Source organism: Moschus berezovskii, chromosome 8, assembly GCF_049115385.1.
Source record: "Moschus berezovskii isolate FMDL1 chromosome 8, NW_MosBer_1.0, whole genome shotgun sequence".
Lineage (NCBI taxonomy): Eukaryota > Metazoa > Chordata > Mammalia > Artiodactyla > Moschidae > Moschus > Moschus berezovskii.
The window spans coordinates 98,998,515-99,023,590 of NC_142467.1; the positions used below are offsets into that span (position 1 = coordinate 98,998,515).

The 25,076-nt window shown below is 41.6% G+C and overlaps 2 protein-coding genes and 2 pseudogenes across 2 annotated transcripts; 3 read left to right on the plus strand and 1 right to left on the minus strand.

The window, feature by feature from the left end:
* Nucleotides 1-2,372: 2,372 nt before the first annotated feature.
* Nucleotides 2,373-3,510, plus strand: LOC129558840 (olfactory receptor 7D4-like; annotated as a pseudogene).
* A 1,329-nt stretch (nt 3,511-4,839) lies between these two features.
* Nucleotides 4,840-6,481, plus strand: LOC148777154 (large ribosomal subunit protein eL28 pseudogene; annotated as a pseudogene).
* A 12,447-nt stretch (nt 6,482-18,928) lies between these two features.
* LOC129558839 (zinc finger protein 426-like) lies at nt 18,929-24,309 on the minus strand. The gene is given in 5 exon segments (XM_088839029.1): nt 18,929-20,201; nt 20,677-20,759; nt 22,822-22,902; nt 23,518-23,643; nt 24,177-24,309. Coding segments are annotated over 5 exon segments (810 nt in total). The 3' UTR covers nt 18,929-19,814.
* Nucleotides 21,643-22,163, plus strand: LOC129559292 (developmental pluripotency-associated protein 3). The gene has a single exon (XM_055430898.2). It carries the CDS (start codon nt 21,672-21,674, stop codon nt 22,161-22,163), a length of 492 nt encoding a protein of 163 aa, XP_055286873.2. The 5' UTR covers nt 21,643-21,671.
* Nucleotides 24,310-25,076: the final 767 nt, after the last annotated feature.

The following is a 25,076-nucleotide window of genomic DNA, read 5'->3' on the forward strand; positions in this document are numbered from 1 at the left end:
GGACCAGATGCCATGATCTTCAGTCTTACACTTTAAAGTTTGTTACTCCCATTGTTGAGGTGATGTGTCTGCATCAAAAGAGATTAAATAACTTTGTCAAGGTCACACAGATAATATGTTCACAGACCAAAATTCTATACTAGAAAACCTAACTCAAGATCCCATTGTCTAAATCACAACTCTACACTGTACTTTGGCAGAGTTATGTATCAAAATTATTGTCATAAAAACAGAAAAAATAATAAAGTTATCATTTATTAAGACAGCATTTTTAAACCTCATAAAGAATATAATAATAGTAATCACAATTTTAGAAAGAAAAAATATAAGGGATACATGAAATACATGAGATTCATAAGAGTTAACTGTGACATCAATATGGGTCACAGAATTAAGTTTGTTGGAATTGATAACCCATATCTTTGTTGCTGTTTAGTCGCTCAGTCACATCCAACTCTTTGTGACCCCATAGCCTGGAACCCATATCTTAATCACAACTAAAAGAGTTACTGAATGAAAGAAGTATGGAGATTTTCAAAGCAAAAACTTTCAAGTGTCTTCAATTATTTTCAAAACTTCTTATCAAAGAAGAACTCAGTTTATGTTCATAGATTTGAGTAGGAAAATTATAACCAGTGAGTGAGAGACAAAAAGAGACACAGGGATTTCTGCTACATTAACCTAGAGCTAGACATCTTGGAATGTGAAGTCAAGTGGGCCTTAGAAAGCATCACTACGAACAAAGCTAGTGGAGGTGATGGAATTCCAGTTGAGCTATTTCAAATCATGAAAGATGATGCTGTGAAAGTGCTGCACTCAATATGCCAGCAAATTTGGAAAACTCAGCAGTGGCCACAAGACTGGAAAAGGTCAGTCTTCATTCCAATCCCAAAGAAAGGCAATGCCAAAAATGCTCAAACTACTGCACAATCGCACTCATCTCACACGCTAGTAAAGTCATGCTCAAAATTCTCCAAGCCAGGCTTCAGCAATATGTGAACCGTGAACTTCCAGATATTCAAGCAGGTTTTAGAAAAAGCAGAGGCACCAGAGATCAAATTTCCAACATCCGCTGGATCATGGAGAAAGCAAGAGAATTCCAGAAAAACATCTATTTCTGCTTCATTGACTATGCCAAAGCCTTTGACTGTGTGGATCACAATAAACTGTGGAACATTCTGAAAGAGATGGGAATCCCAGACCACCTGACCTGCCTCTTGAGAAACCTGTATGCAGGTCAGGAAGCAACAGTCAGAACTGTACATGGAACAACAGGCTGGTTCCAAATAGGAAAAGGAGTACGTCAAGGCTGTATATTGTCACCCTGCTTATTTAACTTATATGCAGAGTACATCATGAGGAATGCTGGGCTGGAAGAAGCACAAGCTGGAATCAAGATTGCTGGGAGAAATATCAATAACCTCAGATATGCAGATGACACCACCCTTATGGCAGAAAGTGAAGAGGAACTCAAAAGCCTCTTGATGAAAGTGAAAGAGGAGAGTGAAAAAGTTGGCTTGAAGCTCAACATTCAGAAAACAAAGATCATGGCCTCTGGTCCCATCACTTCATGGGAAATAGATGGGGAAACAGTGGAAACAGTGTCAGACTTTATTTTCTTGAGCTCCAAAATCACTGCGGATGCTGATTGCAGCCATGAAATTAAAAGACGCTTACTCCTTGGAAGAAAAGTTATGACCAACCTAGATATTATATTAAAAAGCAGAGACATTACTTTGGAACAAAGGTCCGTCTAGTCAAGGCTATGGTTTTTCCTGTGGTCATGTATGGAAAGCTGATTGCTGAAGAATCGATGCTTTTGAACTGTGGTGCTGGAGAAGACTCTTGAGAGTCCCTTGGACTGCAAGGAGATCCAACCAGTCCATTCTAAAGGAGATCAATCCTGGGTGTTTATTGGAAGGACTGATGCTAAAGCTGAAACTGTAATACTTTGGCCACCTCATGCGATGAGTTGACTCACTGGAAAAGACTCTGATGCTGGGAGCGATTGGGGCGGGAGGAGAAGGGGACGACAGAGAATGAGATGGCTGGATGGCATCACCGACTCGATGGACATGAGTTTGAATGAACTCCGGGAGTTGGTGATGGACAGGGAGGCCTGGCGTGCTTTGATTCACGGGGTCACAAAGAGTTGGACACGACTGAGTGACTGAACTGAACGTCTGGATAATTACACACAATTAAAATGTAAATGGGCTACCACTTGAATGAGTGAATCACTGGTATTGGAAGGATCATGGAGAATGATATCCATGAAAATGCGGAATCAAAGGTGATAACTAGCTGTGATGTCTGCTGGCTGTGCATTGAATGTATGTTTTGCTTCCTTCCCCAGCAGACACACTAGCTACATGGGATCGGGAAACCACACAGGAGTAACACAGTTCCTCCTCTTGGGCCTCTCAGATGATCCTGAACTGCAGAATCTCCTCTTTGGACTTTTCCTGTCCATGTACATGGTCACTGTGCTTGGAAACTTTCTCATCATCCTGGCCATCAGCTCTGATTCCCATGTCCACACCCCAATGTACTTCTTCATCACCAACCTGTCATCTGTTGACATGTGTTTCATCACCACTACTATCCCGAGGATGCTAGTGAACATTCAGACACAGAGTAAAGAAATCTCCTATCAAGGCTGCCTCACTCAGCTGCTTTATTATGGTTTTCGCTGGAATGGATGATTTCTGACTGTGATGGTCTGTAACCAGTGTGTAGCCATCTGCCACCTGCTGCACTACCTGGTTCTCATGAACCCTTGTCTCTGTAGCTTCTTGGCTCTGATATGTTGGCTCATTGTTTTATGGGTCTCCCTGTTTCATATTCTACTGATGATGGGGCTGACCTTTTGCATTGACATAGAAATTCCACACTTCTTTTCTGAACTGGCCCAGATTCTCACCCACTCCACTGTTCTTGCCTGGAGAATCCCAGGGATGGGGGAGCCTGGTGGGCTTCTGTCTGTGGGGTCGCACAGAGTCGGACACGACTGAAGCGACTTAGCAGCAGCAGCAGCAGCTGCTTCATATTCTACTGATGATGAGGCTGACCTTTTGCACTGACACAGAAATTCCACACTTCTTTTCTGAACTGGCCCAGATTCTCAAGGGAGCCTGCTCAGACACCCTAATCAATAACATCTGCTTGTTTGTGGCCACTGCCCTGCTGTGTATATTTCCTCTGACTGGGATCCTCTTTTCTTACTCTCAGAGTGTTTCCACCTTAATGAAGATGGCCTCCACTGAGGGCAAGTGTAAAGCATTTTCTACCCGTGGGTCTCACCTCGCTGTGGTTTCTTTGTTCTATGGGACAAGCCTGGTGGTTTACCTCAATTCTTCTGTGACCTATTCTTTCCAGAGAAGTTCCATTGCCTCAGTGATGCAAACTGTGGCCACCCCCGTGCTGAACCCCTTCATCTACAGCCTGAGGAACAAGGATGTGAAGAGGGCCCTGGGAAGGCTCCTCAGTCGAGGAGCACCTTGTCTGTGATGGGCCTCTGGCTTCAGAACTAAGTGGTCAGTGATGTCTAAGGTCAAATATTTTGAATTTTATGATCTTGGTTCTTTTGCTCCCCTAAATGGTATGTTTGATTTCTTCTATTTCCAAAAGATTTTTTACTTCACACTTTTTTGTTTCTTTATATATTTTTGCCTACACTGGGTCTTCATTGCAGTACACAATCTCTTTGTTGCTGCCCATGTGCTTCTTTAGTTGCAGCGAGTGGGGCTACTTTCTAGTTGTGTTGAATGGGTTTCTCCTTGTGGTGGGTTCTCTTGTTGCAGAGCATAGGCTCAAGAGTGGCCAGGCTTCAGCAGTTGGGGTTCATGGGCTGTGGGGCATGTGTTCAGTTGCATTAGCACATGCTTAGTTTCCTCACAGTAGGTGGAATCTTCTCAAACTAGGAATCAAACCCAGGTACCTTGAATTGGCAGGCAGATTCTTAACCACTGGACCACTAGTGAAGGCCCACATTTATTTCAGTATTGGTTTTACCTCAACAACCTCTCCAGTATTTTTCTTTTGACATTTTTTACTTATATGCTGTCCAAAAAATTCCATGTTTGGCCAGATTTTTGCAGTCATTCTTAAGATTTATAATGTTAGATTTAAAGCACTATGCCATATTCAAAAATAAAGAATGCACAAAGCCAGATTCTCAGGTGAAATGTTCTTTTTCATAAAGAAGAGGTGGCACATAAGCCAACATTCCCTAATACATTGGACAATAAGATAGGGTAGTCAGGTTCATAATACACAGAGGATGTGGGTGATGGTATAATAATGACTGGACAGCAGAAATTCTTTTCCTCATCAGTGGTTTTTGAACAGGGAATCACAGTGAATGACAACAACCTGCAGATGCATCCTTAAAGCATGTTCCACTCTCAAAAATGCCTCAGGTGGACACAAGCAGAGGGCCAGTCCTCTCTAAGGAGTCACATCAGAGGCCTGGACCCAACATGCTCTTTAATGATGTCCTTGTATCCCTTCCCTTGATGCAGGACTTACCAAGAACAATCTGACCCACACAACCAACCAATGTGACTGAATGCCCCAGGTGCAGAACTCTTGGACAAAAAAGCCTTCCTGAACCAGTGAGTGCACTTCTGCTTCATGCCTTGTCTGTAGAGAGGTAGGATTCTGCAACTCTTGCAGACAGTCAAGTTCCATTCCTGTTAGCAGGGAAATAGTAACTTCTCCTGGTGTTGGGGCTGGGGACCCCTGGGTCGACTTAGAGCATGGACTGGAGGCACAAACAGGCCCAGTAGAGAGGCTTGAGGCTAGAACTAAGCCTATGGGCAGGGCTGCGTTTGGAGGATGGGCCCATATCTGGAAGTGGTTTTGAAGGCTGGACCAATAGCAGTTCTGTGTTTAGAGGTCAGAAGGGTGAGGCTGGGGATGGGTACTCATCCAATAGGGTGCTGCCCCAAAAGCTTCTCTACTTAACTGTTCTCAGCTTCCTGGAGGGCTTAGAATAAGATTCTGACCTGTTGATCAACCTGCCAATCCATGAAAGGGTCTATCTCCCAAGTTCAGTCAATCTCATATTTAACCTTATATATATTTCTCCTTATATATACATATTTTTTATGAACTGTGGATGGTGTGGTAAAGTCTATTCATTGATTTCTTTGCATTTTCAAAGTAGTGACAATTTTCTGTAACCTGTTTTTCTTCTTCAAATATGTATTTCTGTTTGTAATTGTTGTGATCTTCAAATACCAGCTGGGCCTCCAAAACTAAACTGAGAAACAGCACCAATACTGAAGTAGAATTGGGACTCTGTATTCTGACTCCAAATCAATTCTCAGAGACAGAATATTGGGTGAAGTAGAATTGTTTTATTGCTTTGCCAGGCAAAAGGGATATTTCAAGCTAATGCTCTCAAAAGTATGTGTCCCAACCTGGAGGGAGTAGTGAGAAGTTTAATAGTAATGGTTCAAAGAGGGCAATATATCCTTGTGACTGGCTGGTACTGAGGTATGTGAGAGTCAGCATCATCAGTGTTCTGGTTCCAATCAGTCTGGGGTCTACTTGCTTGTGTGCACCATACCATTAACTTCTCCCACTAGGGGGTTTTCACTACCTTCAAAACTGCTCAAAGATCTTGTTATACTTATTGCTTGATGGGGAACCAGGCCTCTGCCCCAAGGCTGCAGTACTGTTTCTTTTGAATGTTCCTCCATTACCTCCACATCCCCTGTGCATACAAGCTAGGTCGCTTCAGTGATATCTCTTTGCAACCCTATGAACTGTAGCCCATCAGGCTCCTCTGTCCATGGGATTCTCCAGGCAAGAATACTGGAGTAGGTTGTCATTTCCTTCTCCAAGGAATCCTCCTGACCCAGGGATCTAACCCATATCTCTTAGATCTCCTGCATTGGTAGGTGGCTTCTTTACCACTAGTCCACCAGGGAAGCCACATCCCCTATTTTCCCTAATTAGCAACTATTTGAATCAGCTCATTGGAACTCAGGGAAGGTTATGGACACTGAATGAAGCCTATTTCCTGTTATCAAGAAACAGGGTCTCTTTCTGTTTCTGGCCACCAAAATAACAGAAGTTGCCACCATGTCCATGCAACTGCTCCAACTTCTTAATGAACAGTCATAAGCAGACATACAACACCAAACACAAAACCTGATGGCCCACAATCCCATCTGCTACAGTGGGCTCATTTTCCTCAAAACTATGGGTGTGGATCCATCAGTGGAGGGCAAGGCATCATGGTGGTCATGAAGCAAAGACCCAGCCGGTGAAAGTCAGCCACTTCCTATGTGTGTACCACCATTAATGAAGATCCCCAGGCCAGCAGTATCCGGCACATGATCTGAAAGAATAAGTACTCCCTGGATTTGTGCATGGCCTCCATCTGCAGAGTGAGTGCCATCTTGCTTGTCCAGATGGCAAGCAAGTGATGGAGACGAGGAAAGAGAACCACCCCACCAAGAGCTCCTGACTGATCTCTTGTCTCCCCAAAGCAATAAAGCTTTCAGCTGACTTTTGTCAAAAAAAAGGGGGGGTGGAGGGGATGTAGAAATGGGGGATGTGCCTAGGAGCCTCACAGTATCCTGCTTGGTATCAATACCAGGCATTCTTCATTCATTCAAGAATAGTTCAACAATGAGATTTCACCTCACATTGATCAGAATGGCCATCATCAAAAAATCTACAAACAATAAATGCTGGAGAGGGTGTGGAGAAAAGGGAATGTTCTTGCACTGTTGGTGGGAACCTAAATTGATACAGCCACTATGGAAAATGATCTGGAAATTCCTTAAAAAACTAGGAATAAAACCATCATATGACCCAGTAATCCCACTCTTAGGCATATACCCTGAAGAAACCAAAATTGAAAACAACACGTGTATCCTATTGTTCATTGCAGCACTTTTTACAATAGCTACAACATGGAAGCAATGTAGATGTCCATTGACAGATGAATGAAGGAAGTTGTGGTACATATACACAATGGAATATTCAGTTCAGTTCAGTTCAGTCGCTCAGTCATGTCCGACTCTCCGCGACCCCATGAATCACAGCACGCCAGGTCTCCCTGTCCATCACCAACTCCCGGAGTTCACTCAAACTCATGTCCACAGAGTCGGTGATGACATCCAGCCATCTCATTCTCTGTTGTCCCCTTCTCCTCCTGCCCCCAACCTTTCCCAGCATCAGAGTCTTTTCCAGTGAGTCAACTCGTCTCATGAGGTGGCAAAGTATTGCAGTTTCAGCCTTAGCATCAGTCCTTCCAATGAACACCCAGGATTGATCTCCTTTAGAATGGACTGGTTGGATCTCCTTGCAGTACAAGGGACTCTCAAGAGTCTTCTCCAACACCACAGTTCAAAAGCATCCATTCTTCGGCGATCAGCTTTCTTCACAGTCCAACTCTCACATCCATACATGACCATGGGAAAAACCATAGCCTTGACTAGACGGACCTTTGTTGGCAAAGTAATGTCTCTGCTTTTTAATATACTGTCAAGGTTGGTCATAACTTTCCTGCCAAGGAGTAAGCGTCTTTTAATTTCATGGCTGCAATCAGCATCTGCAGTGATTTTGGAGCCCCCCAAAATAAAGTCTGACACTGTTTCCACTGTTTTCCATCTATTTCCCATGAAGTGATGGGACCAGATGCCATGATCTTTGTTTTCTGAATGTTGAGCTTCAAGCCAACCTTTTCACTCTCCTCTTTCACTTTCATCAAGAGGCTTTTGAGTTCCTCTTCACTTTCTGCCATAAGGGTAGTATCATCTGCATATCTGAGGTTATTGATATTTCTCCCAGCAATCTTGATTCCAGCTTGTGCTTCTTCCAGCCCAGCGTTCCTCATGATGTACTCTGCATATAAGTTAAATAAGCAAGGTGACAATATACAGCCTTGACGTACTCCTTTTCCTATTTGGAACCAGCCTGTTGTTCCATGTACAGTTCTGACTGTTGCTTCCTGACCTGCATACAGGTTTCTGAGGCAGGTCAGGTAAGGAACACATTTGAATCAGTTCTGATGAGGTGGATGAACCTGGAACCTATTATAAAGTGAGTCAGAAAGAGAAAGATAAATACCGCATTCTAATGCACATATATGGAATCTAGAAAAATGGTACTGAATAATTTATTTACAGGGCAGCAGTGGAGAAACAGACATAGAGAATAGACTTGTGGACATGGCGAGAGGGAAGGAGAGGGTGAGATGTATGGAAAGAGTAACATGGAAACTTATATTACCATATGTAAAATAGATAGCCAATGGGAATTTGCTGTATGGCTTAGGAAACTCAAACAGGGGCTCTGGAGCAACCTAGAAGGGTGGGGGGAGATGAGAGGGAGGTTCAAAAGGGAGGGGATATATGTATACCTATGACTGATTCATGTTGAGTTTTGATAGAAAACAATAAAATTCTGTAAAGTAATTATCCTTTAATTGAAAAAAAATAGTTCAAAATTTCTCCATAATCATGTTTGCCCTATATTTCAGTAGGTGACTGCAGAACAGTTTATAAAGATCCTAAAAAGTACTATTTATGAGCACCTCTCACCAGAAGTGTTCATATGCATTATGAAAAATATATTTTGCTGTGTTAATGTTTCATTAGTTGTGTACAAAATATTTGCTTTTTATGTAGCCAAAGGACTCTTTTTCACTTTAAAAACACTTCTGAGTTTCCTGCGTTGCCTTAAAAATTCTCTTCAAACACTTGGTTACAGGCAGATTTCTTAAATATCTTCTAAAAGTTTTGCTTCTAAGCTCATTTTAATCTTTAATCCTCAAAGAATGTTTTTGGGCATGTGGTATGGGAGAGTGGATCAGTTGCTTATTCCCTTCAGAAAGATGATCAATTGTTGTAGTATCACTTATTGATAAACTATTCTTGACATCAGTTCAGTTCAGTTGCTCAGTCATGTCCGACTCTTTGCGACCCCATGGACTGCAGCACATCAGGCTTCCCTGTCCATCACCAACTCCCGGAGCCTGCTCAAACTCATGTCCATCGAGTTGGTGATGCCATCCAACAATCTCATCCTCTGTCATCCCCATTCCTTCTGCCTTCAATCTTTCCCAGAATCAGGGTGTTTTCCAATGAGTCAGTTCTTCACATCAGGTGGCCAAAGTATTAGAGTTTCAGCTTCAGCATCAGTCCTTCCAATGAATATTCAGGACTGATTTCCTTTAGGATGGACTGGATGGATCTCCTTGCAGTCCAAGGGACTCTCAAGCGTCTTCTCCAACACCACAGCTCAAAAGCACCAATTCTTCAGTGCTCAGCTTTCTTCACAGTCCAACTCTCACGTCCATACATCACTACTGGAAAAACCATAGCTTTGACTAGACGCACCTTTGTTGGCATTCTTAACAGTAAATTTGTATGCATACTTATATTAGGTTTTAGACACTTGTGTGCCAGTAATATTTACTTATGTCTGTATCAGACCCTTTTGATAACTTTTGTTATTTTAATATTTAGTAGTTAAAATGTTACCAAAATGTATGTGGGGGTCCGGCTGCTTGCCATTCAAAAACATAAACAAGCCAGGTTGGCCGAAAGGAAAGTTTGCTTTATTTCAGATGCCAGAAACTGTGGGGGGACAGTGGCAGGCATTTGTCCAAAGGCTCACCCCACCCCACCCCGACAATCAAGGAGTGAGAGCTTTTTTAGATAGAGTGGGGGTGGGGGTGGTTATATGCAGAAACAGCACAGTCATCTTTAACAGTCATCTTCAATTGGTCATCAGTGGTCTGACTAGCATCATCTTGGTTGTTTTTAGGTACAGTTAGTCTTCAGTTATGGGGTGCACTTGTTCCCATATCTTTGAGGTCAATTTCCAGAATTGTAGCTGCTCAAGTCTGGTAATCATGTAGTTAACTTCTCCACCTGGTGTTTTGGTATCTATAAGACAGCTCACAGGATATAGCTCAGAATATTATCTATAGTCCTTCAGAAAGAACTAAAAGGTCCTTGATTACGCTTAATGATTAGGTCATTAATTATTTAGTTTGCTTAGACTGATTAAACTTATTCTTTGATTAAAGTTTTCCACAGGCAAAAGACATGCAGAGGATATAGTGGGGTGGGGGGAAAAGGACCATATGGTCCTGCTCCGTTTCAAAAATAGAAAGGAATTTGGTTCCATTATAAAGTACACTTTTGTTGTTATACACCCATATTCCTACATAACATCCAAACTTTCATGATTCTACTCTCTCTAGAGATTTGTCTTTCCTAGACATTTAATGTGAATAAAGTAATTAAATTGTTTAATTTTTCACTTTATATTCAAGGTTTAATATGTGCTGTAGGATATATCATTTCTCTGTATTGCAGATTGATAGTCCATATTATGAATACATTATGTCTTATTTACTTATCAGTTGATGAACCTTTGGGTTGTTTCCAGTTTGTGCATGTTATGAGTAATGCTTCTATGAAAAATACATGTATGTATTCATTCTTCTTGTGTATTGTGTTAGGATCCTCCAGAGACACAGACTATACAATATTATTATCTTCTAGAGAAGGAAGAAAAACCAAACCAATCTAAGTATTCATCATTTTGATTTCTTTGGTGACTATTGTTCAATCCTACCAGGTCCTTCTTACCTATAATGATATGTGTCTCAGGAATTTCCACTCAGTAAATGAAAAAAACTTCAGTGCACATCTTCTGCTGAACAAGTATATTCAGGAGGGATTAGCATCCTCACATTTCTTTTTTCCCCCTTTTTGGTTGTGTCACTTGGTATGTGGAGGGATCTCAATCCCTTGACCAGGGGCTCAAACCTGCACCCTCTGCATTGGAAAAGCAGTCTTAACCACTGGCCCTCCAGGGAAGGCCCATTACCAACTTTCTGAGTTGCACATGTCTTAATACAGAGCAGATTCCCTCAGATGTGCCATAGTATGGTGTCAGACAAGCTTCAGGGCAGGAAGCAGGAGGTGTTTACCATGGGCCTATGGCAAGGTGCTGTCTACTTGGAGCTGGGCAAAGTTTGTCACTGCTTTCATTTAAATAATTACAGCAGCATGGCCCAAATAAATGATGGGGCAGGAGGATTTTTGCATTGGTGCCATTATTAGTTTGCTGGGGCTGCCAAAGTTTCCTCTCAGGCATGTCTCCTTGGATTGAATATAGACATCCTCTTACTGCCTCTGGATATGGTCATTCCACAGAGCACGTGGCCCTAGTTTCTCTGTATTCCTAATCTTCTCTTCCTATAAGGGCAGCAGTGAGATTGCATTAGGGTGCACCCTAATGACCTCATTTAAAATTACCTACCTCTTTTTAAAGTCATTTTCTCTGAATAAAATCACAATCTGAGGCACTAGGATTAAGACACCAACATAGAAATTTTGAGTGAATACAACTCCGTCCAAAATATTGGATTGGCTAAAAGTTTCCTTTGCTTTTAAAACAAATACAATTATCATTTTCACCGAGAACTTCATTGAACAACATATTCACCATTTTGTTCCACTATCTTCTGCCATTTTTTCAGGCAACTTCACAATTCCATCTATTTATCTTTTAGAACACAGGATTGTTATAGGTACCTGTTACAGTCTTCCAGGGAATGGAAATTTTTTCCATTAAGAGAATTTGAATAAGACTGAAATAAATGGGCATCCAAAGGTTCAATGTCTGGTGAACACAATGGGTGAATCAGAACTTCCCAGCCAAGCTGTACCAGTTTTTGCCTAGTCATCAAAGAAACATGTGCTGTTGCGTTAGTTATCTTGATGGAAGATAGTGTGTTTTCCGTTGACTAATTCTGGATGCTTTTATCAAGTGTTACTTTCAGTTGCTCTTGGACTGCAAGGAGATCCAACCAGTCCATTCTAAAGATCAACCCTGGTGTTCATTGGAAGGCCTGATGCAAAGCTGAAGCTTCAATACTTTGGCCACCTCATGCGACGAGTTGACTCACTGGAAAAGAGTCTGATGCTAGGAGGGATTGGGGGTGGGAGGAGACGGGGACAACAGAGAATGAGATGGCTGGATGGCATCACTGACTCGATGGACATGAGTTTGAGTGAACTCCGGGAGTTGGTGATGGACAGGGAGGCCTGGAATGCTGTGATTCATGGGGTCGCAAGGAGTCAGACATGACTGAGTGACTGAACTGACTCAGTTGCTCTAATTGGGAACAGTAATTTTTAGAATTAATCATTTGGCTTTTCGGATGGAGCTTTTAGAGGACTCCCTTCCAATTGCAACACGTACATAACACCACCTTCTTTGGTGGTGCTGTTAGACCAGTTTCTTTTTCCTTCATATTCCTTTATACCATTATTAGATCTGGAATTTTTCCTAAAATAGAAAAATTACCTATAATTGACATGTTATTAAAAAGCATATAGAAAGCAAGACATTTTGAAACTAATAGATGCATTGCATCTATTAAACAAATTTCTGATACTTACAAATATTGTGTAGGTAATGTTTTGTGTCAAGGAAAGACTAGGAAAGAGACAAGAAAAAATAGGAAAATTTCTGTGCTTTCAAGTTTCTTTCATTTTTTTTTTCTACTTTTCTTTTTTCCCCTCATAAGATGAAACAAGTTTATTTTTAGTTCTTGTAATAGCAATGATGTGATTGACTGACCCATGCCTTTAACTATTTCCTGTTACCTTCTGAGGGTAACAGGAAGGCAGGCCAGAGGTCCCCAAATGGCAGGAGGAAATAAACAGCAAGTGGCAGAAGTTTTTTTCTTCCTTCTCTACACAAAGTTACACATCACTTCATGGGAAATAGATGGGGAAACAGTGGAAACAGTGTCAGACTTTATTTTTTTGGGCTCTAAAATTACTGCAGATGCTGATTGCAGCCAGGAAATTAAAAGACGCTTACTCCTTGGAAGGAAATTTATGACCAACCTAGATAGTATATTAAAAAGCAGAGACATTACTTCGCCAACCAAGGACCGTCTAGTCAAGGTTATGGTTTTTCCAGTGGTCATGTATGGATGTGAGTTGGACTGTGAAGAACGCTGGTCGCTGAAGAATTGATGCTTTTGAACTGTGATGTTGGAGAAGACTCTTGAGAGTCCCTTGGACTGCAAGGAGATCCAACCAGTCCATTCTAAAGGAGATCAGTCCTGGGTCTTCATTGAAAGGACGGATGCTAAAGCTGAAACTCCAATACTTTGGCCACTTCATGTGAAGCGTTAACTCACTGGAAAAGACTCTGATGCTGGGAGGGATTGGGGGCAGGAGGAGAAGGGGACAACAGAGAATGAGATGGCTGGATGGCATCACCGACTCGATGGAGGTGGGTTTGAGTGAACTCCGGGAATTGGTGATGGACAGGGAGGCCTGGTGTGTTGTGATTTATGGGGTTGCAAAGAGTCGGACACGACTGAGCGACTGAACTGAACACAAAGTTAAGAGGCTTCTTTTAATTCTGTGTTGACAACATCCGGTTCTGCATTGAGCTAACCAAAGCGTTTTTTCTTATGTTAACATTTTTGTTAAGCTGTGCTAATGAAACTATGTATTTGCTTTGGAATCTGCCTTTCTTCAAAATGGTTCCACCTAAGACACTTTTTTTTCTTTTCTCAAACCTTGGGCTGATAATGGCTCAAAAAGCCAGTATTCATGTCAATTGTTTTATGAATGGGGATGACACACCTCATGCCATTCTATCTCAAAAATGCATATTGTGGGAGAAGGGCCTGGTGAAACTCCCTCAGCCTTGAGGTGTCTCTCTTACCTGATTCAGTTCAGTTCAGTTCAGTTCAGTCGCTCAGTCATGTCTGACTCTTTGCGATCCCATAGACTGTAGCTTACCGGGCTCCTCCGTGCATGGGATTTTCCAGGCAAGAATACTGGAGTGGGTTGTCATTTCCTTCTCCCCGATTGTCTAAACCACAACTCTATACTGTACTTCAGGAGAGTTATGTATCAAAATTATTTTCATAAAAAGAAAAATAATAAAGCTATCATTTATTAAGATGGTATAAGGTGAGCACAGAGAAAAAGAGAGTGAGCCAGGCAGTCAGGCAAGAAAACAAAACTTATTAGAGGGAAACGAGAGGGTGACTGGCCCTTAAGGAGAACCAGTGTCCTCCCTTTCTGATGGAGTCTTTCTTATACCCTGCCAATGAAAAATTCACTAAAGGGATGGTTAAGTTTTAGCCTGCAGCTGAGTCCTGTGGTCACACAGCCAGAGGTCTGGAATCTGGTGGTCACAAAGCCTTAAGAAGGTAGAGGCCAGTGGGCAAACAGTGTCATTTGGGCAATTTGTTCAGTCTCAAGGGTTACTGTGATTTTATTGTTTGTTTGTGAGGTCAACATAATGAGCCATTTCAACCATGAGCCCCCATGGAGGCCCTATCATTCCAGCCTTTTTGATGTGGGATAAGGGCTGAAGGTCAATCTTCCGTAACTGCTTCCTGTGGGAGAGGGGTGTCGTGGGGTAAGAGAAGAAAAGGCTGGATTGTGAGTCAAGGGGATTTGTGTGGGGTTGAAATTTTTGATAACTTGAGTGAGTTAGAAGTAGCTCATGGATAGTTTGGTTGGTGAAGACTTGTAAGTAGTCCTGAAGAAAGTTTGAAAAAGATTTATTAAACATGGGCCAAAAGTTAGAATAAAGCTAAGAAGGAAAGGGCCTATAAGTTAGGACCCAGGTTATCCAATTCCAATTGCTTATCCAGTTTTCCCATGAATTACTGAGGTGTTGATGTATTCTTGGGGCCCTGTTTGTCAGATTTCTTCCTGCTTCCTTTACAACTCCTGATTTGTTGACATAGCAGCAAGCTTCCTCCAAAAATAGACATAGGCCTCCTTTTTCTGCCATGAGGTCTAACCCTGTTCTGTTTTGGAGGACCATGGCTGCCAGGGAATCTGGCTGGTTTGGGACAGTAATAAGGCTAGTAATTATTTCTTCTAGGCTCTCAGTGAGGTCTTCAGAAAGGATTTGGTAGTAATTTAAAGAGGCTGTGAGTGAAGTCAATTTTCCAGCCCTTTCCTGGGATATGCCCTCATGCTTGATGTGTTGGGAATGACGGAGTAGGCCTTAGGGCTCCCTGCAGTGAGACTGAAGAGCAGATAATGCAAGAGTGAATGATTTGTTGTAGGAGTGAGAAGGTTAGGTGTTAAGAAGTCTTAAGTGATGATAAAGAGGTTTAGTGCCTATGTGTAGGGCCTGATGAATGTTTGTAAGAATCTGTGTGGACTGAGTTTGGGGAAGGACACAGTGGCCCTGTTTTTGTAACCAATCTCCTTGCGGTTGGGCTCCCTCTTGTAATAATCACGTTTATTTTTTTTTTCTTTTCTTCAGGGAGGTAAAGTGGCTTTATGTTGGGGATTACTATGAATTGTTGAGCCAGTGATAGGAGTGAGGCTTGTTTTGCTTCCCTGTCTGCAGCATTGTTGCCCTGTGAAATGGGGTCTGAGGCCACCCGGTCACCTCAGCAATGTATGATGTCTACTGCAGTTGGCATGTTGCTGCTGCTGCTGCTAAGTCACTTCAGTCGTGTCTGACTCTGTGCGACCCCAGAGACGGCAGCCCACCAGGTTCCCCCGTCCCTGGGATTCTCCAGGCAAGAACACTGGAGTGGGTTGCCATTTCCTTCTCCAATGCATGAAAGTGAAAAGTGAAAGTGAAGTTGTTCAGTCGTGTCCGACCCTTAGTGACCCCACAGACTGCAGCCTACCAGTCTCCTCCATCCATGGGATTTTCTAGGCAAGAGTACTGGAGTGGCTTGCCATTGCCTTCTCCGCAGTTGGCATGTTAGCTGCTTTAAAAGCTAGAGTATAAGCAGGGTTTTAGTTATGGGAGAGCCTTTAGTAGATAGGAGCCCTCATTCTTTCGAGATAGCAGCATGAGTGTATGACGTGGAAAGTATATTTAGAATCAGTGTATGTTTGCCCTCTTGTTAGCTGCCAGGGTAAGTGCTCTAGTTAGTGCAGTTAAGTTCTGCCTTTGGGAAGAGGTTCCTGATGGGAGAGCTTGGGATTCAATAATTTCAGTGTCAGAGACAATTTTATATCCAGGTACCTTTTTTTCCTTCTGATGTTGTAGATAATCTGCCATCAATATACCAAGTAAACTCAGGGTTATTTAAAGGGGTTGAGGAAATGTGGGAGAAATGGGGCAGTTTTCTTTTACCTCTTTGCAAGTATGGATGGGGGGCACAGAAGAATTAGGGATAAGGATGGCAAGGTTGAGAGTAGGACAGTGTTCAGAGGAGAAGTGGGGAGATTCGAGAAGGGTAACATGAATTAGTTGGACACGTGAAGCAGACAGAAGGGTCATGGATTTGTGAGAGTAAGTCCTTAAAGTCATGTGGTTGACGAATGACAGTGGGTGGTTCAAAAGTAATTTTCTTACTTTACTAAGCAAGGAGTGCTGCTGCTGCCAGAACAAGTAGGCAGGCTGGCCATCTTTGAATTGTGGTATATAACTGCTTTGATAGATAAGCAACAGGGGTGATGGAGGGGCCCTGATTTTGTCCCAAAACTCCTAGCGCAGTTTTTGTCTCTCTCAGTAGCGTAAAGGGGTGAGAAAGGTCACGAAGTGTTAGTGCTGGGGCTGAGAATGACTTGCTTAAGGGTGTTAAAGGCTGAACGAATATTTGATTTTAGCTCTAAGGTTTCTGAAAGACCCCCTCGGGTGGCTTGATATGTGAGGGCAAAATTAGAAATTCGGAGGCATAGATATCCAGCTAATCCCAAGCAGGACAAGATCTGTTTTTGATAAAGGGAATGGTAGGGTGGATATAAGGAACTTTCTATCAGTAGTTAATATACCTTTTGGTTGATGATAAAAGGACTCCGAGATAGATGACTCTAGGAAGAGAGAACTGAACCTTGGTGGGAGATACTCAGTAGCCTTGATTGACTAAAAATTGAGGAGTTGTATAGTATGTTGTTGAGAGTGTGTAAGCAAAGGACTACAAAGGAGGTCATCCACATACTGGAGGATAGTACTCCCAGAGTAAGATCAAGAGAGGTTAGGGCTGATGCTGGAGCTTGGCCAAAGAAATGACTATCATGAAAGCCTTGTGGGAGGAATGTCCATGTCAGCTGTTGGGAGCGATGATTGTCTGGATTGGTCCAGATAAAGGCAAAGAGGTCTTGAGAGTATGGGTATAAAGGGATGGTAAAGAAGGCATTCTTGATGTCTAGAACAGTGAAGTGGCTATTGGAAGAAGGAATGAAAGACAAGAGCATAAGGATTTGGAACTACTGGGTATATGGGGATAACAGTCACACTGATAAGTCTCAGGTCCTGGACCAGGCGATAGTAGCCATTTGGCTTATTGACAGGTAAGATAGGGGTGTTATAAGGAAAGTGGGTTGGGCATAAGAGGCCCTGACATAGGAGTTTAGTGACGATAGGCTTAAACCCTTGTTGATATTTTTGGGAGATGGGGTATTGTGGTTGATTGGGGAAATTTAGAGGATCTTTGAGATGGATATGAACTGGGAGCATGGTGAGAAGTTGTATCCCAAACTATGGGGTTTATGGACAAAGAGGGCAACTGGGAAGAGGAAGAGGAGGTGGGGTTGAGGAGCAGTAGCCAGGTTAGATCAGAGGGTGGGCCTGGGATAGTAATAGAGGCTTTGAATTTTAGGGGTCTCTGCCAAGAATAGGAGTGGGGCATTTTTGGAGTATGAGAAAAGAATGGGAGAATGGGGTATCTTGAAGTGTGTAAGACAGAGGCTCAGTTATTCATGGCACAGATATTGAATTGTCAATCCCTATAAGAGACCTGAGGGACCTTGGTTTTTCCAGAGTAGGCAGGCATAGTAGAGTAAGTGACTCCCATGTCGATGAGAAAAAGAGATCTGCTTACCTGTCACTGTGAGAGCTATCCTGGGCTCCGCAGAGGTGATGAGAACTAAGGTGATAGCTTAGTTGCCCCATAGCATGTGAGATGCTTGTTTCCCACCCAGGGAACAGACCTACATTCCCCACATTGCAAGGGACCTGGTGCCCCAGGTGTCACCATGGGCTGAACTGTGTGTGTACCTAAATATCTTTTGTGATCAACAACTCTGAGCTTTGCTCTAGAGACAAGACATGATAGATACAGGCAGAAGGCCCAAATATTCCCTCTACTTTTTCCATTACCTTTGAGATAAGAATGATAAAATTGATTTCCAAATTCCTGAAGTTTATGGGGTTTCTATCCAGTGTGGATACACTTGTGAAAGATAAAGGGTGAAGAATTGGCGAGTCTTGTCTGAAATTTATTACACTCAAAAGGATTCTCTTCTATGTTGAGTTCAAAAATGTTTAGTATGGGACCTCCCTGGTTGTCCAGAGGTCAAGACTCTGCCTTCCAATGCAGGGGGCATGGGTTTGATCCTTGGTCAGAGAACTAAAGTCTCATCTGCTGCAGATGCAGTCAAATATTAAAAATAAAATGCTAAATATGACAGGAGGAATCAGCAAGGACTTTCCCACATTTGTCACATTTCAGTGGCTTCTTTTCCAATGTCACTGTCTATCTCAAGTAAGCACTGAGGAGCAAAAACGGTGTACCCACATTCCTTACACAAATATGGTTTTTCTCCAGTGTGACTTCACTTATGTGCAGTAACAGGTGAAGACATGGTGAATGTTTTCCCACGTATATTATGCAAAAGGCTTCTCTCCTCAGTAAGACGTGAGGAAACAGCAAAGGCTTTCCCACATTTGTCACACTTAAAAGGTTTTCTCCAGTGTGAATTCTAAAATTTTTAGTAAGACTTGAGGAATCAGTGTAGGCCTTCCCACATTTGTCACACTTAAAAGGCTTCTCTCTCGTGTGTGTTGTCATATTTCAAGTAAGGCCTGAGCATTCAGTGAAGGCCTTTCCATATGTGTCACACTTACAAAGCTTCTCTCCAGTGTGTCTTTTCATATGTTTAGTAAGGTATGAGCATTGAGTGAAGACCTACCCACATACGTCACACTTAAAAACTTTCTCTCCAGTGTGTGTTTTCATATGTTGAGTAAGGTATGAGGATAGAGTGAAAGTTTTCCCACATGTGTCACACTTAAAAGGCTTCTCTCCCATGTGTGTTTTCATATGTCTAGCAAGAACTGAGACTTGAGTGAACTTTCCCACATCTGTCACATTTAGCAGTCTTCTGCCCACTATGAGATCGTAAATGACTAAGAAGATTACTGGAAAACCCAAAGGCTTTCCCACATGCATTACATTTATAAGGCTTCTCTCCAGTGTGTGTTCTCATATGTTGAGTAATTTGTGAGGATCACGTGAATGCTTTCCCACATCTGTCACATTTAGCAGTCTTCTGCCCAGTATGAGATCGTAAATGTCTAAGATGATTACGAGAAGATACAAAGCCTTTTCCACATGTGTCACGCTTAAAAGACTTCTCTCCAGTGTGCGTTTTCAAATGTATAATAAGGCGAGAGGGGCAAGTGAAAGTTTTCCCACATTCTTGACATTTGTATAGTTTTATTCCAGTGTGAATTTGACTGTGAACATGAAGGTGTGATGATGATCCAAAAGCTTCCCCACATTCCTTACATTTATAGGGTCGCTCTCCAACGTGAGTGTTCATATGTTCAATAAGGTGTGAAGGGACAGTGAAGGTTTTCCCACATTCTTGACATTTGTAAGGTTTTATTCCAGTGTGAATTCGACTGTGAACATGAAGGTGTGAGGATGATCCAAAGGCTTTCCCACATTCATTACATTCATATAGTTTCTCTCCAGTGTGAGTTTTCCTATGTTCAATGAGGTCTGAGGATTGATGGAAGTCTTTCCCACATTCTTTACATTTACAGGGTTGCTTTCTAGTATGAGTTTTTATATGTCCAGTCAGGTATTAGGATACAGAGAAGTCTTTCCCACATTCCTTACATTTGTAAGGTTTTATTCCAGTGTGAAATCGACGGTGAACATGAAGTAATGAGAACAACCTAAAGGCTTTTTCACACGTGTCACACTTAAAAGGTTTCTCTCCAGTGTGTGTTCTCATATGTGTAATATCTGGAGTCAGCCTGACAGCTTTTCCATACTGATTAAACACGGAGGATTTTTCCCCAGTAAAGAGTTTGTTGTGTAGAGGATGGAAGCTCTTTCCATACTGATTATCTTCATAAAAAATCCTTCTCTTTTCAGCTCTCCTGTGCGTCCTAAGGTAAAAGTGGTCACTGATGTCTTTCTCGCTTCGCTCACAGTCATACAGTTCCTGTCCATTGTGGCTTTGTGTCTGTGGAAAAACCAGTGGATGATGATTCAGAGCTTTCTCAGACTCATTAACTGATCCTACTCATCTCCAAACAGAAACGTCATTACAATGAGGATGATGATTTTTAACATCTTCATTACATTCATACAGTTCCTGCTCTGTTGATTTCTTTAAAGTTAAATGATGAAATCCTTCTGACACAATGAAATGCCATATACTCTAAGGGTAAAACAGTTCACTGCAATTTCATTGAATTGTCCTCAAAATTCAATGTCTAATTATATATGTGGGAATTATTTCTTGAGGAATTCTGATGCAACTATTTTGAACCTTGGGATATCCCCAAATTGAACATAATCAAATTTGTTGACAGACACTGCTATCTTTGGGGTAAATGCCACTCGGATATCTAACACTAGTGTTCATCTTGTAATGAAATCCCAACATTAACTGAAAGGAAAATAAGAAATATTTCTTATGAACTTACTGATCTTACCAGTTGTACCCTATTTGATGTTTTTCCCCACAAAATATCCTGCTGAATTTCCAAGTCATTGGATTTAATTTGCATTTCCCATTCTAAAGTAAAAGAGAATAATAAATTTAAGACTGCAAAAATATGTGGATGTTAAAGCGGTTAAAAACAATAAGGCTCAGGTGAATAAGTTTCCAAACTAAACATACCTTTTAAAAAGGCAAGAGAGAAAAGAGGAGTTTGAGTATGACAAAAATTAAGAACATATTTATGTAGTCAAAATTCAGTACTTGATTTAAAAGATGAGTCTTATGAAAAACTGAAAATGAGGAAAAGAGAATATTACTAGGGAAAGTTCTGGACAAAAAGTATACATCAACATGGTAAAACTAAGGGACTTCCCTGGTGGTCCAGTGGTTAAGAATTCGTCTACAATGCAGAGGTCACATGTGAGATCCCTGGTCCTGAAACTAAAAATGCATGTGCTCTGGAACAGCCAAGCCTGTGTGCCACAACAAATAAGTCTGCACTGTAGAGCCCGAGTGATGGAACTAGTGAGTCTGAGGCCCTAGAGCTCATTCTCTGCAACAAGAGAAACTACCCAATGAGAAGCCTGCGCACCAAAAGTAAAGGAGCCCCTGATCGCTGCAACTAGAGAAAGCCTGCACACAGCAACAAAGAGCCTATACACAACAATGAAGACCAACATAGCCAAAAGAAAATAAATGATATAACAAATAAAGAAACAAAAGGCTATTTTATGAGACCATAGGAAACTCTGATAAAATGAAAAGTAAGTACGTATGAGATGTTAAGGAAGTCACAGAGCATTAGAAACCAATGTCCCCATGGCTACCCCTACAAAAGCAGCCATTGACCCAAACGTCAACTTATGCTTTTTGCTAAAGACAAACAAGACTGCTTTTGGCTTCTTTGGAGCAGTTTGAGCCTACAGCATCGCCTTCCACTGGCACCCAAAGATCTAGGAGGAGCTTCAAGCTGTGACTAGACTTCCGATGGATTCATCAGAAGATAACCCAACCTGGACCCTAGAGTCTCTTAAAACATCCATCGATGATGCTTCCCAGGCAATGCAGGGTGCCACTCAACTCTCTGAAATGTTAGCAACGAACCTCAGTAACTTGACTCTCAACCCTAGTATCAAGTTGCCGTATCTACCAGAATACCCATCTCAACCGACCGGGCAGTTACCTAGTGAGAAAACACCCAATAGGCGGAGAGGGGTGAGAATGCTGTTGAGTGAGCGGAGATATAGGATGCAAAAGCTGATTGAATTGCTTAGACTTCGCTATGCCAAAGGAGTTCCTTGTTCTGACTCTCAAAGAGAACTACAGCAGCAGGAGGACACTGAGATTCGATCAAGAGTGCGAAGATTCCAGTGTACCTGTAGTTATTGCCAGTTTAAGAGAAATCCTTCTGATGATAATTATGAGAATTATTGCAACACAATATATAGTAATTATGCCATGGAATCAAATGAGTCATAAACCTTATTCTTGTACTCTTTTCTTGCTGGTTCATTATGAAGCAGCCTGGGAAAGACTGTACCAATATTTTGATAATGTATATTGTAAGTTTGTCTTTTTTACTTGCATCTCTTTTCTACCTTAATACAGTTAATGTATGAGGAGTCTATATGTAGCTTAGATTTGAAATGATTTGAATATACACGAGTTCCACTTTGATCTGACACCAAGAAGTACTAATTAAGTCTCAGGTATTGCCTGTTTCTTAAACCTTAAGTTCGCTAAAAGATGAAACTCAATATCAAGAATTTGAAACAAATTAACTTGGGAAGGAATGTAAAGATAACATTGGCTGGCTTGGCCAGAGCATTATTAGTGTGTTAAATAGTAATAAAATTTTTTTATGCGCTGTTTCAGTTTTCAGTAGCGAATAGATGTGTTTATAGACAATTTTAATAAAACTTGAGACTTATTTGAGTAACTTTTAAGATAAATCCTTGTTCTTATCTTAGACTTGTTTTTGCTAGCTGTGTATTAAATGAATAATACTTACCCCCCGACAAAAGAAACCAATGTCCTCAGCCTTCTGAAGGAAAACACATCTCAGTGAGTTTCCTTCTTATAAACTCAAAACACACTGAAATTTAATTGACATGGGAAGTTCTTTATAATCTTTCACCTTGGAGGATTCCTCTCTCCACAGTCTTCAACTCTTCTTTTTCCAACCAAGAGATTAGATTGGGTTTGAATGCCTGATATCCTGTTCATAAGGAAAGATACATTAATGAAAAAAATACCTGCCAAACATGACAAACTTCAATGAACCAGGTTTTATATCTAATCAAGACACTAGAATGAATGTGGTACTATTTTTCAAACAGATAAAAAGGCAAATAGCCCCTCTTTCTGTGTCTAAAAAGAGATAGTATCTCTGGCCCATGAAAACATGTTCAGACCTGTATGATCATTTACAAAGCACTGAGAATGTTATTAAAATAAAATGAAGTAAACGTAAAAGAGATGTTTGGTCTCATGGAGAAGCTGCTAAACTAGTGGTTGCCAAATGATGGTGTCCAAGAGAATAACGTCCATTGCTTGTTAAAATAGAAATAACTGGGCCCAAATTCCAAAGTTTCATTCACTATGCCAAAGGTGAACTTTGAGAATGCATATTTCAAACAAGAGTCATGATAATGCTGTTAGTTCTCAAAGCACATTGTTACAGAAAGTATACTGAAGTAAAACTCATTCCTTAGATACGAGTGTCTACTAGTTTCCATTGTGTTCAGGTTGGCATCACCCTTCTTGGAACATAGAAGGTACAGCACATATATGTCCGTTCCCTAAGAGTGTACTGGAATGATGGAAGCCTTACCTGCTGTGGTCAGGTTCCTGTAGTTTTCCAGCATCACATTTCTATATAGCTTTCTCTGAAAGGGGTTCAGTCAAGTCCACTTTTCCTGGGTGAAGTACACAGCCACATCAGCGAAAATCACTGAGTAATAAACCATCGCACACAAAGTAGTTTCAGTAAAGTAAGATCTCTAACAATGTACAGTGGAGAATGAGGAAGGGAGTGTCAATATCAACAGAGGGATTCAAGGTCTGTCATCATCTGTCAGAGGACACAATGGTCTTATGTTCTCTTCTTTCTAGCCACACTCACTCGTGACTGATATGGAACCAGTAACATAATCCTAAGCAAATTACACACACTTGTGCAAGCTGATAGATTAAATAAGTTCACTGAGAAATATTTACTCTCACTCCTTACCATGTCAGACAGTCAAAATAAAACAAAAACCATGCAGTAGCAATCAAGAGACAATATCAGAAGGTAATTACTGAAATACTAGGATTATTCAGAGTAATTCCTCATCAATATGAGAGCTTCCATATTGGGTGGAAATTTAAGAGGGACTCAGACTGGCTTTATTCCTTTAAGAAGCTTTGGACATAGGTCTACCCAGAAGGAAATTTTTCCATATGGCGCTTACAGTAGGTCACTTTGTATAAGGATACCCTATTTTCTCACCTGAGAACAATCACTCAAACACTCAAACACCATCCTGTCTGTCTCTATCTTTTCCTCAGGATGGCATAAAGGGCCCTTAGAAAGAAGATCTAGGAGAAAAGAAAGAAGGCATGGGCATCCAGGGATGATCATAATTCCCACAATCACTGCCTGAGAGTCATTCAAAATTCAAAAATATCCCTGCACACTCTGGAAATCTCACACTGAGAGGAAAGTTGTGAAATAGGACCCTGAGTTCACCTCCCCCTCAGGAACATATCAAAAATACATCTATATGGAGCCCCTCTCACTGAAAATAAACTGGAGACGGTCAGAATGATGTCCAAAACCAAGGCTGTAAAAAGATCCACAGAGTAAGGTACAAAAGGAGGGGGACTGTTCTGGTTTTTGTGTTGCTGCCAAGCAAGAGTGCACACTTAAGGGTATGCAGCAGATGTCAACCCAGCACTGCATCTGAATAAGGTGAGGTAGGCCAGTGCTGGCACTTGTGGAGGTGGTGGATCAGGAGCTGTCTGTAACCTGACTGGCTTCCTAGACAGTCTCAATGTGTGTCTGACCCACAAAAACCCTCCTGTTCCAGTGTTGCTCCCTCTAAGGCAAAGGTACCATTGTTGGGAGGAGAGTAAGCGCACACATGGAGGGAACAGATCCAACTCAGACTCAACACTCAGGGCTTTTTCTTCCAGCATCTTGGAACCAGACCTGGCTCCTGCTGCCACTGACAGGGCACTGACAGCCACGGTGCACAGAGAAAAAGCAGCTCACACAGGGTTCTGGCTCTAGCCCCTCTATCACCAGCACATCTTTCCAACAAGGACATCCTGAGAAAAGACATAATGGATACTGATTTCATTATACTTTTTGTTTTAGAGATATGTATAACAGTGTGGAGATTTCTT

Excerpts from the sequence above, each read along its gene's own strand:
- LOC129559292 (XM_055430898.2), top strand. The coding sequence starts at position 21,672 with ATGGATTCATCAGAAGATAACCCAACCTGGACCCTAGAGTCTCTTAAA.